The sequence below is a fragment of the Eretmochelys imbricata genome, chromosome 12 (assembly GCF_965152235.1).
Source record: "Eretmochelys imbricata isolate rEreImb1 chromosome 12, rEreImb1.hap1, whole genome shotgun sequence".
Classification (NCBI taxonomy): Eukaryota; Metazoa; Chordata; order Testudines; family Cheloniidae; genus Eretmochelys; species Eretmochelys imbricata.
The window spans coordinates 18759336-18777721 of record NC_135583.1 but is presented as its reverse complement, the minus strand read 5'-3'; the positions used below and the strand labels follow the sequence as shown (position 1 = coordinate 18777721).

The 18386-nt window shown below is 36.8% G+C and overlaps 1 protein-coding gene across 4 annotated transcripts in view; it reads left to right on the top strand.

Annotated features, from left to right (window-relative positions):
• PHKB (phosphorylase kinase regulatory subunit beta) overlaps positions 1–18386 on the top strand; it is a 218574-nt gene that overhangs the window by 176899 nt on the left and 23289 nt on the right. For 3 of the 4 annotated variants that reach the window (XM_077830734.1, XM_077830732.1, XM_077830736.1), the window contains 8 exons: positions 829–911; positions 995–1085; positions 4850–4911; positions 5000–5162; positions 6640–6721; positions 9915–9972; positions 11001–11091; positions 13431–13633. In XM_077830734.1, coding sequence (XP_077686860.1) covers positions 829–911; positions 995–1085; positions 4850–4911; positions 5000–5162; positions 6640–6721; positions 9915–9972; positions 11001–11091; positions 13431–13633 — 833 coding nt within the window. Of the gene's footprint in view, positions 1–828; positions 912–994; positions 1086–4849; positions 4912–4999; positions 5163–6639; positions 6722–9914; positions 9973–11000; positions 11092–12101; positions 12193–13430; positions 13634–18386 lie in introns of all 4 variants that reach the window. The other variant, XM_077830733.1, reaches the window with a different exon arrangement.

Below are 18386 nucleotides of genomic sequence, written 5' to 3'. Positions count from 1 at the left end.
CCTCTCTCTCTGGTCTGTTGAATATTTAATTATTTATGCAAAGTGGAACGACATCAACAGGAGAAATTGAGAGAGACCCACCCTAGAATACTTTATAGCCCTGTAGGCAGGGCATTCATCTGCAAGTTCAAATCAGGCAGAGTGGGGATGTGAATCTGGGTCTTCCATGTCCCAGGTGAGTGCTCTAACCATGGGGCTCTCAGGTATCAGACCACTGCCACCCCCTCTTCAGTTTCAAAAATGGCACCTAAGGCCCCTTATGAATCTATCCTGACTTTTTTTTTTATTGATGAAACTAATCAGTGAATTCATGTCAAATAGGGGATAGTTTCAGTTGACCTCTAACTGCATTTTTCAGCAAATATTCTATTTGAAAAAATGTCCCCCAGTTCTAGTGCCAGCATCACCTGCCCTATTCCCCCATCCTCACAGTGAAATGACCTGGGCTGCAGCAGCTACTTCTGGTGTATAAAAGGTGCCAATGATCTCCCCTGCACTTTCACTCACTATTCACATCAGAACCCTCTTTATACAGATCAATAGATGTAATCCAATATTTCATTCTGCTCAGACTGGTGACTTGGTTGGTTTGTGCCTAACCTATAATGAGAGCAATGTTGTTAGAAAGCTGTGGCTATGCAGTGTTTGCAAATTGCTTACATTCTGCAAAAAAAGAAATAAATACATAACTGAAAAAATTAATGTTTGGGATTTGTAATCTGTTGGGTTTATAGCAGTACCCTTTATTTTAAGTTGTTTGTTATAGTTACAATATATTGTACTGTATGTTTCCTGGCATGAATCATATACACTTTTATGTTTACCTAGAATGCATTACAGTTCATTAAGCAATATTGGAAGATGCATGGTCGCCCCCTGTTCCTCGTGCTTATCCGTGAGGATAACATAAGGTATGGAATACATGTGAAGATCATTATTTGTAATGTGATTTTTCACATTTTTAATATTAATCTGTTTGTTTTTAAAATTGTAGGGGAAGCAGATTCAATCCAATATTAGATATGCTGGCAGCCTTTAAAAAGGGAGTTGTTGGAGGAGTGAAGGTTCATGTTGATAGAGTGCAGGTATTTTTTTTTTTTTCCTAAATGTTGCATTCATACTCTGGCAGTAGTCTGTGTTAGTCCATGAACTGTGAATTATTTCTACAGACATTTTATTCCATCAAAATTCTTTGGTTTCTCATGTGACTTTTTAATACCTCACTGAGTGTTATAAAATTAAAGATGAGATAAGTCAAGGGTTCTGCTTTTCTTTAAAGCCCTTTGTTAAGTTTCTGTACACTGTAAATCATGCTTTCTCTAAACAGGAGCACAGGGCTTTGATATTTTCAACAAAGGTCCTTTTAATGTGGCAGGAAATCTATTTTATTTTTACTTCCAACCATCTGTCTTGTGGAATTTATCACAAAAGGGCAAGCCCTTGATATCAAGGGTTAAGGGCTCTATTCTGGGCCATATCAACAGCAGGGAAAAGTGTGTGTTTCACATGTTAACTAATGTTAAAATTCTAGCCAGTTTTAATACATTAGCTGCTCAAGATAAATCTTAAGGGGGAGACTAGGGTTTACCGCAAGCAGCTAAAATGTTAAAATTACGAAGAGAACATTCATAGCTCTAACAGTAAAATAAATGCTTTCAATGACCATTTAAATAAACATTTGTAAATTACCTAGTTCATAAAATCTCTGGCTATCATAAGTTAGAGTTCCTGATGTCAATGTCATTGCCATCCATGCAAAGCACTGCCTGCAGGCTCCAGGGGGCTTTTGATGTTTATCTGGAACGCCTCCTGTTTATTACTTTGTATTTTATTAAATTGATATATTGTCACAAGAAACATTTCTCAAACATTATCTACAGTGTGCTCTTACATTATTTTACACATTGTACTATTTCAAAGTCCTCAGTAAACCATTGTTCCCCTCCACATTCAATTCCTTTCCCTGAAGATACTTTAAATAATTAATAAGCCTTTTAGAATTGTTTTATCTATTTGACAATCACTGCTGTTCATGTTGTCTGTCTTATTCATGAAGGGTGGAAAAACATTTCAATAACCTTTTTAACTGGCTTGGGTCTAGGATGGTTTTCATCGAGGTTGTGTTGTGCTTTGTCTTGGTATTCTGTGTGCTCTGGGTTTTCACCATCCAATTCCAATCATGGGCACCAAAAATTAGAGTTGAGCATTGTTGATGAATGTGACACTAGTAAATAAAGTTATATACTATGCCCCACACTCCTGAGTATCTCTTCATGATATATTTCTTTGAAAACCTACTGAGATTTTTCCAAGAATATATTGTTAAAAGCAGCTGTGAAGATAAGTAATCATTTCCACAGGATTCAGTATAATATATACTGACTAGGTTAGGTTTATAGTATATTAACTATGATACAGTGAATGTTTATTTCCTACTACAATTTTAAACTAAGGATGTGGAAACTGATTTGAGTGAAATAGGAATCATCTTGAATCTTTGATTCCTCTCTCAACTCTAAACTTTTATTTGAGGTTTTGTAGAGTTTTAGGAAGTCTTGTTATCTCCTTTCCCCCTCCTCACCCAAAATTTGTAGGCACTGCTGATCAACTGAGGAGAATTATTTGTTAGACAGAAAATAATGTATATGTTCCTTTAGTCTAAGAATTGTCTTACAAACTTATCATACAGTTTGGTCAGCTGATATATTATGCCAAATGTGCAGAAAATGCAAGAATTTCCACTACAGGATGTGCAAAAGCTCAATCATTTAATCTCCTGAATTTATTGTCATATTTTGGAAATTGTGCATTTCATTAAAGAGGAAAAAGTCCTGAAAAAGTGGCTGAAATTGCAAAGAGGTGGTAACGCATCATCTATTAAAACAATATACTTTATACTGCTTTTTCATAATTTATATTGAGCTTGTACATTTGTATGTACATGTCTGAACATGTACAGTTAGGCTTTAATATCTTAATTCACAAAAGGGGATGTACAATCTTTGCTTGTGACATGTACATTAAAATGTATTCATCCTTTCAGGCAACATATAATTAGGCTTGGCAGAATTCAGGTTTGTTTTTTTTCATAATTTTGACAGACAATATCTGTTTAATGACAGTAGATGTTGAGATTCAAAAAGTTAAAACTTTATAACCATTAAAACTTAAATTGTCCACATCACATGTCAAAATATACAAAGTAAATATTTTTAAATTAAACTCTGATAGTTCTCAAGCAGCATTTTTCTTTCTTTGCCTAACTGTAAATTTCACTTATTATCAATGGAAATATTTTTTGTATGTTTGTATGTGTCTAGTAAAATGGACAATTACTTATTAAAAACCTAATCCTTACAAGCCTACAAATAATTTGTATGGTTTCCAGCACTGTTCTTAATCATTTTTACTTTCATTGTCTGTAACTGCTTCCATCATCAGCCGTGTTCCAGAGGATTATGTGTCATAAAGATGGCTGGAGGACATCAGCAATAAAAATAAACAAAAAAAAGCAAGCAGCTTTTTATTTTCACAATCAACTCTTACAGTGTAATACTGTGGTATTTTACTATAAATTGTAAAATGAAAACTGAGTTTAAAAGTTCACAGGACATGCATCCAGTTTTTTTTCTCCTATTGACAACTATCAAAACACAATGCTTTTGAAGAAAGTCCTCTTTAAAACTGCTTTATTAGAACAGATTTTCTCTAGAAGTACATATATATGAAATTCATATGAATATCAAATGAATTAATTGTAATCAATAAGCATATTAAAATATTAATGACAGAATCTTAACGTTGTTAGAGAGAGCGCAAATATTTGTCTGTAGACATATGTGTACATATGTATATATGTATGGGGACAAGAGGGAGGTACCTCTAGACTAAGGAATGACCTAAGAATAAGGAATCCCAATAGATTTGCTATGCTGGGAGTTGGGTGAAACCTTATTCAAACTTGTGGGCATAACAGGTGCTCTTCATTCAAGATAAATGTAAAAAGCAATTAAATAACCCAACTCCACGAATTATGGCCCTGGGGCTTCCCCTCCTTGGCGGAGGTTGACTGGGGGCAAGACCTGCTCCCCCACCCCAGGCACCTCTGGAGCTCCTGGCCGGGGGGAAGCCCCAGGGTCATGATTTCTGGAGCTGGGAGGCTTGGGCCCCAGCTGCCTGGATGGGGGCTGGCTAGCCACGCAGTGGCTGCAGCTGGGCTTGGGGCCCCAGAGGGACCCTCTGTCAGGCATGCCAGCAGCTAAGCCTACTCTCTGCATCCTGTTGGGCTCAGATGTGCTAGGAGCCACCATCTCCAGCTCCTGCCTCTGCTGTCTATGGCCAAAGGTGGGCCTGGGTCCCCTGCCCTGTCCCCTCTTGGTGCACCTCTGCATACTAATGCATACTATAAGAGGAGAGAATGGCTACTTTACAATAACTGTGATTCTTCAGGATGATGATGTCAGTATGTTCCCATGACCTGCTCTCTATCCCTGCTTTTTGGATTCCTCAGCAATGTGAGGTACCTGCACACCTACAATGGGAGCCACACTGACTACATCTCAAAGAACCACAATAACTGTAGGGTATGTAACCAGTCTTCTGTAATTGTAGAAAAAAGGCTATTATGATTTGTGGTGATAACATACTACACTTGCTACTTGCAGGAAAAGGTGCATGAAAACTGAAAAGAAACTGGTATTTTAAAATATAACAGTTTCTTATCAGTCTAACTCAAATGTTCCTGTTTAGTAGGGGGCAGTTTGTTACGTTGTTGATCTCAGAATTGGTATGTGCAATGTACAGACTGATACTGTCTTGCTGAGTGCTTGTTTTTTTTTTTCCTCCCCAGACATTAATATCTGGAGCAGTTGTTGAACAACTTGACTTTCTGAGAATCAGTGAAACAGAAGAGTAAGGATATGTGGGAGATCTAATTGTGGTGTTTTTCACAATTAAAATATCTTCTGAAGTGTGGACAATTAAATAATTATTTTTTCAGGCCTCCCGAATTTAAGAGTTTTGAGGAACTGGAACTTCCAAAACATTCAAAAGTCAAGAGACAAACTAGTACTCCAAATGTTTCTGAACTCGAACAACAACCAGAAGTAAATATTAATGACTGGAAAAACAGATCGACTTACGAGATTCTTGAGAAACTGAATGTAAGAAAATTGGAGAAATTGTTCTGTAGTTTAGTTCTAGTTCTCGTCAGATGATTTTTTTTTGTTTTAATTCTGCTAGTTAACAGCACGTTCTTCAGATGAACATGGTTAACATTGTCACCCCAGCAGCCACTCTCAACAGTTTTCTTGGCCAGAAACTTTATATTTCATTAAATGTTTATTGATTTCTGTTCATAAACAGATAATGAAAAGTACAAAAAGGTAAATGACTTATGGCTAATATATGTTTCCAAATACCACGTGCTTCACAGGGTCTTTAATAGAATTATACAATAATGCAGTTTTACAGCTTGTCAAAGCTGCAAGACCAGACAAAACCTACACAGAGATAACATGTTAGCATGGGGTAATAAAACAGGAGATGACGTACATAACTGGGAGAGGAGGGAAGGAAGGGAAAAGAGAAGGGCTTAGGTGGAGTGGAGGTCTGGCATTCTTTGAGCACCCATCAACATTTTTTATCTAAATGCATCTGGAAACAGGGTCAATAATTCTTTTAATTCATATAATTGTTCTCCACAGTTTTTAAATAGAACTAGTAACTTCTGGCTTCTCCTACACTGATATTTGCTTCAAGAGTCTTCCCTCATTGTAGCCCTCTCCCCAGGTGCCACAGAACCCTCTGAGCTGCCACATTCCAGCTAACAGTTTTCCATACTCCCTTTAATAGAATCCATATTATTTTTTTTTCTGGTAACACCTGAAATATTGTAAATGGGGAGAGATGGTTGCATCCCATATGAATAAATACCTCATATCTAGACTGCAGCTCCAAAAAAAACCCCAAAAAACAAAAAAACCCTGAATGGTTGAAATCCACTAAGACAGACTGATGACCTTTTGGTGACTTTTGACGGTAAGATCAACTATATAAGTTTCAATTGGGTATTTTTCCTGTACCCAGAAACCAACAATGAATGAGTATTTCGCATTTCAATATTCTGTCTTAGTGGGAACTTGGAAAACTATCATGTCAGTTAGTCATCTGATCACAAGCATTTGTTTTGCAAATGGTAGAGGTCAAGGGCACTGAGACAGGAATGATCTTTCTGAGCTAAGTGGCGCAACTTTATTGAACCTTAATATATGTCCTTAAAAAAACCATTCTAAAGCAGCAGTGAAAAGAGAATTCCCCAGTGTTGCTGTGCCACTCTTTCCTTCAGAGGAGATAGAAAATGAAGACAGAGATAATTATATAACTGGGGTATCACTAAGGTCCTGATCTGGTAAGGTGCCGAGAGCCCTCAACTCCCACTGAAAATCTAAATTTGGCTATTTGGTTACCATTGTAGGGGGACCAAATGAAGATTTAGCATTTGAGGAGAGGGGAGACTTTCTCCTTGAAATGTATGTTGTATGCTACTGCTAAAACAATTGTCTTCTGGTTCGTGTGGAATTTGTAATAACTGTGATGCCTTTTGCTAGTCATTTAAATCTGAAAGTTGTTCTTTTTTAGGACTGCAATTGCCTAGCAAGTCAAGCAATTCTGTTGAGTATTTTGCTCAAAAAGGAAGGACCGAATTTCATCACCAAGGAAGGTGAGATATCCTTTCATGTGACTATTCTAAATATTAGAGGAGGCAGTTTTCTGTGTAGTTCTAATGAACATGAATAATGGACATGGTTACAAAAAGTTGTGTAGCTATTTTCTTCTCTATTAAAGCAGTTTCTGCTTTAGATGGAAAATGCACATCAATATACTGTAGTGTGGAATGAGCTGTTAAATCTAGTAACTCTTTTAAATTGTTTGCATGCAGCATGTTGCCTATTCATAATTCTGAGCAAACAATTTTTGTCAGAAAGGGTTTGATTTTGTATAATAAAATGAAGCTGAAGACAGGTTGTGTGTGCCTCTGCCTCTTAGTCTAAAATGTATTAGGAATCTTATATGGATGGTTTTGTTTTATTTTCCTTATTATGTAAAATCAGATTTTATTTCAAAATATTATCTATAGAGGTTATTCTGCTTCAGTTTTATATCAAAGTTTTGTATTAAAATGCAGAATTTAAATACACATAAGACATTGCAAAACATAAGATAATAATAATCCAATAATGCTAACCTAGATAATGGTAGATTGGTAACAGCTCTGCTTCCCTCAGGAAGCAAACGGATGGGAAGGGGAAAATAAGGGTTGGGGAGTGGGGGAGCTATGGCTCCATACAGGCCAGTGGTGTGAGCTGTACCCTTTCAAGGCTGCTGTAAACTGTTTCCCACCCCTCAACCCACAGACACATCCCAGAGAAAGAGGTGATCAGAGGTGGAATTAGGACTCTGCTTCACATTTTCTCCCTCGGATAATCGTAGGGTATTATAGTTTACCCACTACTTTATTTCGCAGAGCTCTACCTGAAGATGGTCTAATTCTATGTTAGTGCACATGATGGAGACTTGGCACTTGTAATATAAATACACCTTATATGCAGTATCGCAGTATAATACACATCCTGGAAAGTACTAAAAAATACAACATGCTTCATTGTATTTTATTTTTTTAACTTTATTTTTATTGTTTTTATTTAACAATATTGTTTTATTTAACTTTATTTTTATTTGTTTTGTGTTTATATTGTAAATATATATACAATATAAACACAAAACATATATGAATATATTCACAAGATGGAAATATCATATAAATAACAACATTGAGTATTCGTTATTTGTAAAACCTGGAAAACAAAACAAAAACAAGCAAACAAACAAAAAACCTTAATCCATAGAGGTTGTGCAGGGCATCAATTACTAAAGTGACTAAATAGATAAATAAGTAAGAACATGTAAGTGAACAGGGGGTTGGACTAGATGACGTCCTGAGGTCCCTTCCAACCCTGATATTCTATGATGTCTTATGAGCATCAGGGACTAATATACTAAACTGCAAAAGTATGCAGTAGTTTCATGTGTGACAAGACACCCTCATATTTCTTCCAAGTGTTTCTATTAGGCACAATCATTTTTTCCATTAGTGGAGTAGTAGAGAGCTCACTAAGCTAGTCGGTATATGAGGGAGGAATTGCAGATTTCCATTTTCTAAAAATAACTCTTTTGGTCACTAAAATAGTTACTGCAGTCAATTTCTTAATGTTAACTGGTAATACCAACTCATCCAAACCCCTAAAATACACAAGCTTGGATCAGCAAAGATGGCAACTCTTAAAGTTTTTGAGAGTGCACTGAATAGGGTGTTCCAGAACACGTGCATTTTTGACAGGTATAAAGGATGTGTGAAAGGTTGGTTCATTGTATTATAAAAACATGTTTAAGGTTTTGTGAATTTTGGCCACTGTATCCAGACACGTGGTCTACTTCTGAACATCAGGGAGGTGTTCACCCTCCCACAACCCCAAATTGTCTGGAAAGTAATTTGTTGTGGGCTTAGACACCTCCGTAGCTTTCTGTGGTCATTACTCTGAATATGTAGTTTCTTGCTCTAATGGAAAATGTTCATAGGAAACCTCCCACACTGAAGGTTAGTTGCAACCAACACAATCACCTCATCTCCCTGATCCTCAGCTCATAATGAAGCAAGTACTCATCTGGAGACCTCTGGGATTAATAAAATTCTTGCATTGCCTTCTGATCAGATAGTACTAATCTGTGCAAATCAGAGGCCTCATCCAAGATGAAGTAGTGGATAGTGATAACTTTAATAATTACTGATCTTGCATTAAACAGTACAAATCATTGACTAGAGTCCCTGGCCAGCTAATTTCTTAGGCTATCCCACATGGGCAGTGAGACTGACATTCAACACTGAATATGTGTTGTACACAATAAATAAATAAAATATACTCTTCCTACCTAACCACCACTTCTACCAATAATGGTTTGAAGGACCTAAGTCCTTCCAGCTGACATGCCCAGGGCCTTCAGATTTACATATCCACAAGCTATGATCTTGCAAATCAACTCTCTCATGCACCCTACATTGCCTATTGAAGGGAGGTTGCTGCTACACCTGGGGGGTGGATATAAGTGCATCTCATCTATGAATTTTAAATCTGATGGATATTTCAAGCCTAAGGAATTGAATGGTTATCAGCACCCACTCTGACTTCTCACTGAGTGGTCTCCGTGCAACTCCCAGTTCTCAATCCTTTACCATTGGGGCAAAATTAGTGCAGCAGGGCCTGTGGATTTGGGGGAAGGTGATATAGGAAACTAGTTCTGAGCAGTGCAATATTGTATAATAATGCATATTGAGCTATTATAACTGCTGCTGCATTACTAGTCTATTTGTAATAAAACTGTCAGACTTCATTTTCTGGACATTCTTACCAATGCCCATTTTTGGTCTATTTAAATCTTCAGACATCCTTCAAGGTAGTCATCAAAAAGAAAATCTTTGAAAAATAAGCCAATAATTCACATTTAGGAAAAGTTATTATATACTTAGCAACAGAAAAGAAACCAACTTTATTTTTTTATGTTACATGTATTTTAGCTGGCTGCTTATATGAAAATTATAAAATGCTGTAGAACATTTGATTTATTGAGTTTTCTTATGGTATCCCAACAGGTTTGACGAAAATTAGTCAGAGTTACTTGAGTGGTGTCAAAGGACACAGGTGATGACTAGGTGGCAGGTTAAATTTAAACTTCAAAGTTAAACATGTACTTAAGTGCTTTACTGAATCTGGTTCAAAATTAACTAACATCTCTATCAAACTTATTTTATTGTTGCTGAATAAAAGTCAGTACAGCTTTTATTTTTTTCATGTGTTTAGGTACTGTTTCTGATCAGATTGAAAGAATCTATAGACGAGCTGGCAGCAAAAAGCTCTGGTTTGTATATAATATCTTTGTGTTTCACTTTTGTTTGACAGATAAATGTTGTTTTCCGCATGTTTACGAAACGTAAGGCCAGACTTTTAGGTAATGTAAAGAAGCACAGCTCTGCTGACTTCAGTTCAGCCATACCAGTTTACACCAGCTGAAGATCTAGCCTGTATCTCTTAACATAAAGAAACAAATGGAAATTAATGTACATGTGATGTACCTTGTTCCTGTCACAAATATATCACAAAGCAGATGGCTCAGTGATCAGAGCAATAAATGTTATTCTTCATAAATTGGTCTGTAGCCATGTGAAGACCCATTAGTATAAACTGTGATTGTCGACATTGTCCCTGAAATCAGGGTGACTGGTATTACTTTTTCTTGTAGAACTGTGTTAAAATATGTCCGTTTAACAAGTTGCATGGTAAACATACAGTACTAGTCAAATAAAAAGAATTAGAATTAGTAGGGTAATTGACATGATCATCTCTTGGGGAGAATGTTACAACAGTATAAAATAATGGCTTTCAGTAGCAAGGTTGGTAGCCAAAAAAATTAAATTAATAACAAAAGTAGCTACATTTGAGCAGCTTACTGCTTATTGTTCCTGAAGACATTTGGGTTAATGATGGCTTTACCAAAATAATTTTTAAAGGGTTGGGAAAGTAAAGTATAGTATTTTACATGTAGTTTGAGTAATTGCTTTATTCAGACTGAAAGTTGAATAGAAATCTCATTATTCAGTATAGAAAACAAGATTTTAGCCTAAGATGAAGCCCACTCTCACCTTGTAAATACTGTTAACCAATAAGGTGTTTTTTGGAAAAGATATTAACTACATAAATACAAGAATTGATTTCAGTTTTTTAGTTTTAGTCAGTTAATAAATGAAATGGACCTGTATCCAATTATAAACCAAATGTTTTCATTGTTGGTATTTTTAATACTTAGACAACTGGGGCATTTTATAAAACTAAAATATGTAAAGTCTTATTTTTTATTTCTCTTTTATGATTGTCATATGACATACCTAGGTTGATGGTACGCTACAGTGCTGCATTTACACAGAAATTTGCTTCCTCTATAGCCACACATATTACTACTTTGCTGGTACATGGGAAACAGGTAAAGTGCACAGAGGTCTTAAATAGTGCTGCTTGAGATTTGTTGGCTTACTTGCATTTTGATGGATCAGCTAGCGCAGTTTTGAAATGCTTTGCTCTTGATTTTGAAAGAGTGCACATCATTTTTCACAGAAGTCAGTATCAGTTGGGTTGATGGATTTTGTACTAACTTTTTTGAATATTGTAACTTGTTCATTAACTCTCTTGATAAATGATTCTTTGCAGCTACAAACCCCATGTAAGAAAAGCTTAAACTTAGCTTAAACTTCAGTTTCCATTTTGTCATGAAATTATGATTTATAAAGTTAAATATTACTTTTTAATAGTAATAATACCGTGTAATTCTAGTTATTTTTTAAATTTGCAGCCAGTTTTAAACCCAGCACTTTACATGATTCCCTTCTTTTCATCGCTTACATATAAAATATTGCCTGGAGGCAAAAATTGTCAAAAATGTCATTTAAATATTTGTTGCACATGCTGTACTTACTCTTACAACAAAATTTTTTGCCTAATCTTTCAGTATAAGTTTCTGAGAAATTAAATGCTTTATTTCCTTTGCAAAGAATGAGTAATATGGTTTGCTTGAAAATTTCTAAATCTTTCAAAAACAAACCAAAACATCTACCAAAGAGAAATTTTTCACTAATTGCAAATTGGTGGCAAACAAAAACATTGGTGGCAAACAAAAACAGACATTCTTTGATAGAAGAAATAATGATAACATGCTGTTTTCTTAACATGTTGTGAGAGAAAAGAAAGCCAGCTTATTATTTGCAGTCCATAGTTTAATGAGTTCTAACTGTTCCCAATACAGCTATTATTGAATACTTGCTCTAGTGATTAATAAAAAAGAAAAACTGTATGAAGTGACATTTCAAAAAATTATATGTATATTCATGGTTAGTCTTTTGGGACTTATCAAATGTGGTGACAAAATTCAAACACATATTTGAATTCATTAAACTAGCATTTGATATCCAGTGGGATTGCTCTGTTTTCTGCCCTCAGGTCTGTTGTGCGCTTCGCAGCAAGCCTTTTAGGTAAACTAGTGGACAGCCTTGCACCATCTATTACTAATGTTTTAGTTCAGGGCAAACAGGTAAGTCTGCATTTTTCAGAATTGCATTCAGCAATGGTGATCAAGAGAAAAAAATCTATATAGGCTCTTTCATTTTGTAGGTCTCAGATACTTTAAAAAGTACAAGACTCAAAAAGCTCATTTATTAAATAACAAAAGAACTGAGTAAAATAAAAATTAGTAAATATAATGTTCTGTATATACTTGTGCTAAGAAATGTATGCATATCTAATGAAGTTGAGAGCAACACAGAGTAGATAGTTGAGAAGACCAGAACTAGATGGGGAAGAGGAGAGAGACATGCTGCAATTAAAGTTAAGGGGGAATATATGTGAGAAATTTTAAGGAAGAATTAGTATACAAAAGGACATTGAAGCAAGTAGTAAAACATTATTTAAAGAAAAAGTTAATATATAGAACCTAAAAAGCTAAAAAGGATATTAGTAAATTGTGTACTATGAGTAGCCAGTGAGTGGGGAACTTTTCACCATTCACATTTTTCTGTCTTTACACCTCTGCCTTAGTCCTAGACCCTAAATTGGACTATTGTTTGTTCTCCTGGCACAAAAAGTTTAAAGTAATTATAATATGATTATAAAAAGTTTCTTTCAATTCGAAAAATATATATATTGGGCCATTTCATCATGAAGTTATTCCAAACACGAAGGGCTGGTAGCATGCTTCTGGTACTATGTAGGAAAGTCAATGTGCATGTAGAGTGGTTTGTAGTTGCTTATTTTCACCTTTTTTTATTAACCTGTCCTGGTCAAAACATTTTTAATGTAGATTTTTTTAAATGTCAGGAAGAGTGTGTGTTTCTCTGTTTCACTTACAGTAAATGAGAAATTTTAAAATTTTACATTTTTAAGCATGTTTTTCTTTTGGCTAATTAGTCCAATATCTTGATTGCATTAGAATTTTAAAACCTAGAACACAATTTTGGAAAAAAAAATATTAAGAAAACAGTAACAAGAATCATGATTCCTTAATTTTAAGGAAGGCTTGCTAGAAAGTTATGACCTGGGAAAGGAAAGTACTATCTAGAAAACTATCCAAACTGTTCCAAAATAAAGTGATGGCCTGCTAAGGTTTCTTTCTCTTGGGCCAGTTACTCTTACCAATCAGTTGACACCACACTATATTTTGCCCCGAATGCAGTTTTAATACTACCAGGAAAAGCTTAGACTATGAAGTCTAACTTATAATTGTCATCTGTTGTTCCTGTTTTTTCCCCTACATTGTTGCTAATATGTTCTTAGGTGACCCTTGGAGCTTTTGGCCATGAAGAAGAAGTTATTTCCAATCCCTTGTCTCCAGGAGTGATTAAGAACATCCTCTACGACAAGTGTAATTTACAGGATGAGAGGGAAGCTGTAATTCAACAAGAACTTGTCATTCATATTGGCTGGATCATCTCAAACTCACCTGAACTATTTAGTGGCATGTTAAAAATACGAGTTGGGTCAGTAACATGTCTTTGTTTCTTTTTTTTTTTTATTATTTATGTGTATTATGGTAGCAACAAGATGCCCCAGCTAAGATCAGGGCCCTGGTGCGCTAGTGATTTATTTAAGCAAATATACTGAAGCTTTTATTTATTTATTATATTTTGCACTAAGTCTTAGTTTATTTTGCACTTAGTTTAATGTAACATGTATTCTGCTATAGTAATATTTCCAGCTAAATTAGTTAGTTCAGGTAAATATCACGTACATGTTCTTTTTCAGAGAATATACTTGTCTTTCCAACCCAAACTTCAGATCATTCAGCAGGATATAGTTCTTCTATACTAGCTCTATTAAAACATTTTTATCACGCAAGTCACAGTAAGATTCACGTTACTCTGCCAAGCTGTATACAGTGTGCAGTATAATGAGTATTACTTTTATGCAGTGTTACATGGTGGAGTCACTTTATTACATCTAAACAAAGCTTTTAAAGTGGAGGCTATTTTCCGAGATTTTATGATGCTATCTTTTCTTTCTCAAGTAGTTTCTGCTTGACTGCTGATTTACCTTTTTCAGATTCAATTTATATTATTTTTGTTGGATAACATCCTCATCTTCTGAATTACTAATTTTACTAATGCTGAAGCTTCTTAGATTTCGTGTGAACTATATATGTTTAATTTATTCTAAAAATAGGTCCCCTGCTGTTTTATTTTTGCTTTTCTATATTCACCATATACTTTAGATGAGAAATATTACTTCTTTTCTTTAAATGCTATGTCAGTAAAGTTAAAAATTTAATTCTAGTATCATGTAAAATTGTATTTATGTACAGTAGAGGAGCATCATCATGAAGAAAAAACTTAATGGAAAGCTTAAACTTTCTTAGTTCTTGAAGTGATTGCACATGTACATTCCACTCTTAGTGTTGGTGCATCCAGTACATGACTGTTGGAAACTGCTTGCCTCAGCGGTACCAGTTGGGTGACTTGAGCTTATTCTGCTGCCGCACGCCACTGCGTGACAATATTAAAGGCGGAGCCACCCATAGACCTGCTCAGTTCTTTCTTACAACCTGAAATGGTCATTGGAACTCTGTTTTATACCAGAACAGTTTTAAATTAATCACTGCTTTGCTTGGGAACCATATAGGAGGTTCCATGTGGTCTCTTTGGGAAAGAGAGAGACAGAGTTTGTGTGTGTGTGTGTGTGTGTGTTTAAAAAAAAAAAAAAAAAAGGACATGTTCCCCCCCACCCCATTCCTGGTATCGAGGTATACCCCAGTCACCAGGTTTCAAGTCATGTGCTGCTTGCTCCAGGCCTCTGCCAGTGAGCGACCCGCACCATAGCTCCCTGAAGTGCTTGGGGAAAGCACATGTGAAGGACTGGTTCTAGATTTGCAGGGTGTTCGAGCCTAGGATGAAGAAGGATAGGGAAGCTAAACTGAAGCTCCTGCTGACGGAGGCAGCTCTCAAGCTACCGTCACAGCTGTCCTAGTCTTACTCAGGGTCATGTGCTGCAGCTTAAGTGAGAGAAACACCTGCAGATATTGGCAAATCCCAGCACTGTTCTCCCTTACCTGTACCAAGGAAGAAATACAAAGCTTCCAGAGAGGAAACAGTCAAGGGAAAGTTTCCACCCTCTACGTCTGGGAAGAGGGTCAAGAAGGAGTCAAGTAGAGTGCGCCTGTCAGACCTCTTTCTGATTCCATGGTCACTGGGATGCATGTATTCCTACCCACCAATTCCTTTGATACCAGGAATCCTCAGGAAGATCAGACAAGATGCAGACCTAACAACAATAGCCCCAGCAAGGCCCAGGCAGTTTTGGTATTCCAACCTCATGATCCTGTCAGCATGGCTCCCCAATTGTGTTCCTGATACAACCAGATGTGATCACACAATTGGAGGGACAAATCTATACCCGAAGCCAACATCCCTGCATCTCACAGCCTGGATGCTGGCTGGCTGACATCCACTGACAAATTCTGCTCTCAACAGTTGAAAACATCCTGGTTTGCAGCAGAAATGACTCCACCAGACTTGCCTGTCCCACTAAATGGAAGAGTTTCTCAATCAGGGCATTAGATAATCATCTATCTCCCTTTTAAAGCACTGCTGTCTGACATCAAAGAATCATAGAACTGGAAGGGACCTTGAGAGATCATCTAGTCCAGTCCCCTGCACTCATAGCAAGACTAATTATCTAGACCATTCTTGATAGGTGTTTGTCTAACCTGCTCTTAAAAATCTCCGATGATGGAGATTCCACAGTCTCCCTAGGCAATTTATTCCAGTGCTTAACCACCCTGACAGGAAGTTTTTCCTGATGTCCAATCTAAACCTTCCTTGCTTCAATTTAAGCCCATTGCTTCTTGTCCTATCCTCAGCAGTTAAGAAAAACAATTTTTCTTCCTCCTCCTCCTCCTTGTAACAACCTTTCACATACTTGAAAACTGTTATCATGTCCCCTCTCAGTCTTCTCTTTTCCAGACTAAACAAACCAATTTTTTCAATCTTCCCTTATAGGTCATGTTTTCTAGCCCTTTAATCATTTTTGTTGCTCTTCTCTGGACTCTCTCCAATTTGTCCACATCCTTCCTGAAATGTGGCGCGCAGAACTGGACACAATACTCCAGTTGAGGCCTAATCAGAGCAGAATAGAGTGGAAGAATTACTTCTTGTGTCTTGCTTATTATAGTCCTGCTAATACATCCAAGAATGATGTTCTCTTGTTTTGCAACAGCATTACACTGTTGACTCATATTTAGCTTGTGGTCCACTATGATCCCCAGATCCCTTTCTGCAGTACTCCTTCCTAGGCAGTCATTTCCTGGACTACATGCTCATCTGAAAGCATCTGAACCTCTCCATCAACTCCGTAAGAGTATACCTGGTGGCTATCTCTGCTCACCATCCTGTACTGGGAGGCCAAACTGTCTTCTCTCATCCAAGAGTGGATAGATTTCACAAAGCTCTCATTCATGTCATCCCACCAAAGAGACTCCATTGTGCTGAGACCTCAACATTGTTTTAACAGGTTTGACAGGAGCTTCCTTTGAGGTCTTGGTGACCTGCTTCTTGTACCACTTCTCCATGAAGATTGCCTTCCTAGTTGCTGTAACATCAGCCAGAAATACAGGAGAGGTTCAGGCCTTTATGGAAGGACCACTTTGTGTTATTCCACAAGGACAAAGTTACATGAAGACCTTGCCAGAAGCTTTTATCTAAAGTCATTTCTGACTTTAATATAAATTGGATGACCCATCTACCTGTCTTCCTCTCCAAGCCTTGCATCACATGAGCAGAAGCTAAACTTCACACCTTGGATGTCAGGCCTCTTTCTTACTATCTGGACAGAACAAAGCTGTTGAGAAACTCTCCTAAATTGTTCATAGCATTTGTTGATAGAATGAAGTGACAACCAATCTTCACTCAAAGACTGTCAAAATGGGTCTCAGATTATATTAAGACATGCTACATGGTGGGCCACTTAGACCCATCTGGACAGTTTAGGACCTATTCCACCAGAGCTCAGGCTGCCTCATTAAAAGGTGTCCTTATTTTGGAGATTTGCAAAGCAACTACGTGGAGTTCAGGTCACACCTTCACTCAGTATTACTGCTTGGTATAGGGCTCCAGATATGATGCCCACTTCAGTACAGATGTCCTGCACTCACTGCTTCAGTAGACTGAGTACCCACCTCCATGATGAGTTATTGCATGTGAGTCACCCAAAGTGGAAGATATGTAGACAGTCACGCAAAGAAGAAAGAATGGTGTGTTACCCTACAATAACTGTGGCTCTGAGATGTTTGTCCATGTGTATTCTACAACCCAGCCTCCTCCCCACTACAATGGAGTTCCTAGCAATCTAGATAATCTTTTAGCGAAGGAACTGGAGAACAATTGCAGATGCCCTATCCTTTATGACCTCAGCCACAGGGTGTGCAGGGCACAGGTAAGGCCCTAATGGACACTGCTACTGAAAAGGTTATGATTTTGTGTGCATGGAGCACATGCACACCAGAAGAGGAATACATGCCAACAACACATCTTGAAGACCACATTTACTGTAGGGTAGATAACTGTTCTTTGGCAGACATTCCAGAAGGAATGTAATTGCAAGTATATGGATAATTTGCAAGGTAAACATGGGCAGTAGCAGTGTTTTCAAGTCAACTTATCTTTAGTCATACTAAAATACTGGTTTTATTAACAGTTCATATTTGATAGAGTCACTCATAAGTGCAACTGTTTTTTTCATTGTAAAACATACTTTCTGCAATGTCTGCTTATTCACATTACTCACCCCCGAATCTTCTTTAAACCAATCCCAGTGTGTCAGTGTTCCTCTCTGTTCCAAGGTTTCATCCTATAGATTCAATTTCATTTTACTGTTATCACCCACTTCAATAAGTAAAATTAACTTTCTCACAGAAATAGTATTCCAGTCTGACGATGATTTGATTTGGTGTCTCATTATTGATTTGTAGTCTGGCTTTGATGTTGAAAAAGATCAAGTTCCTGGCAGACCCATTACTGTAACAACCTCTAATCACCTGCTTTCTACCCAAGCTCTGTCACTCAGGTTTTAGCAGGAGATACTTCTAAAGGTTTATTATATCAGACATTTTTCATCTCCACATTTTATATGGTCAGAACACCTCACATAAGCAATTACAAACAGAAAATACCTTGTCGGTAAGTGAACTCCTATTGATGCCTGAACTGCATCTTTGTGTCTGTGAACCGATTCCAAAGGTAA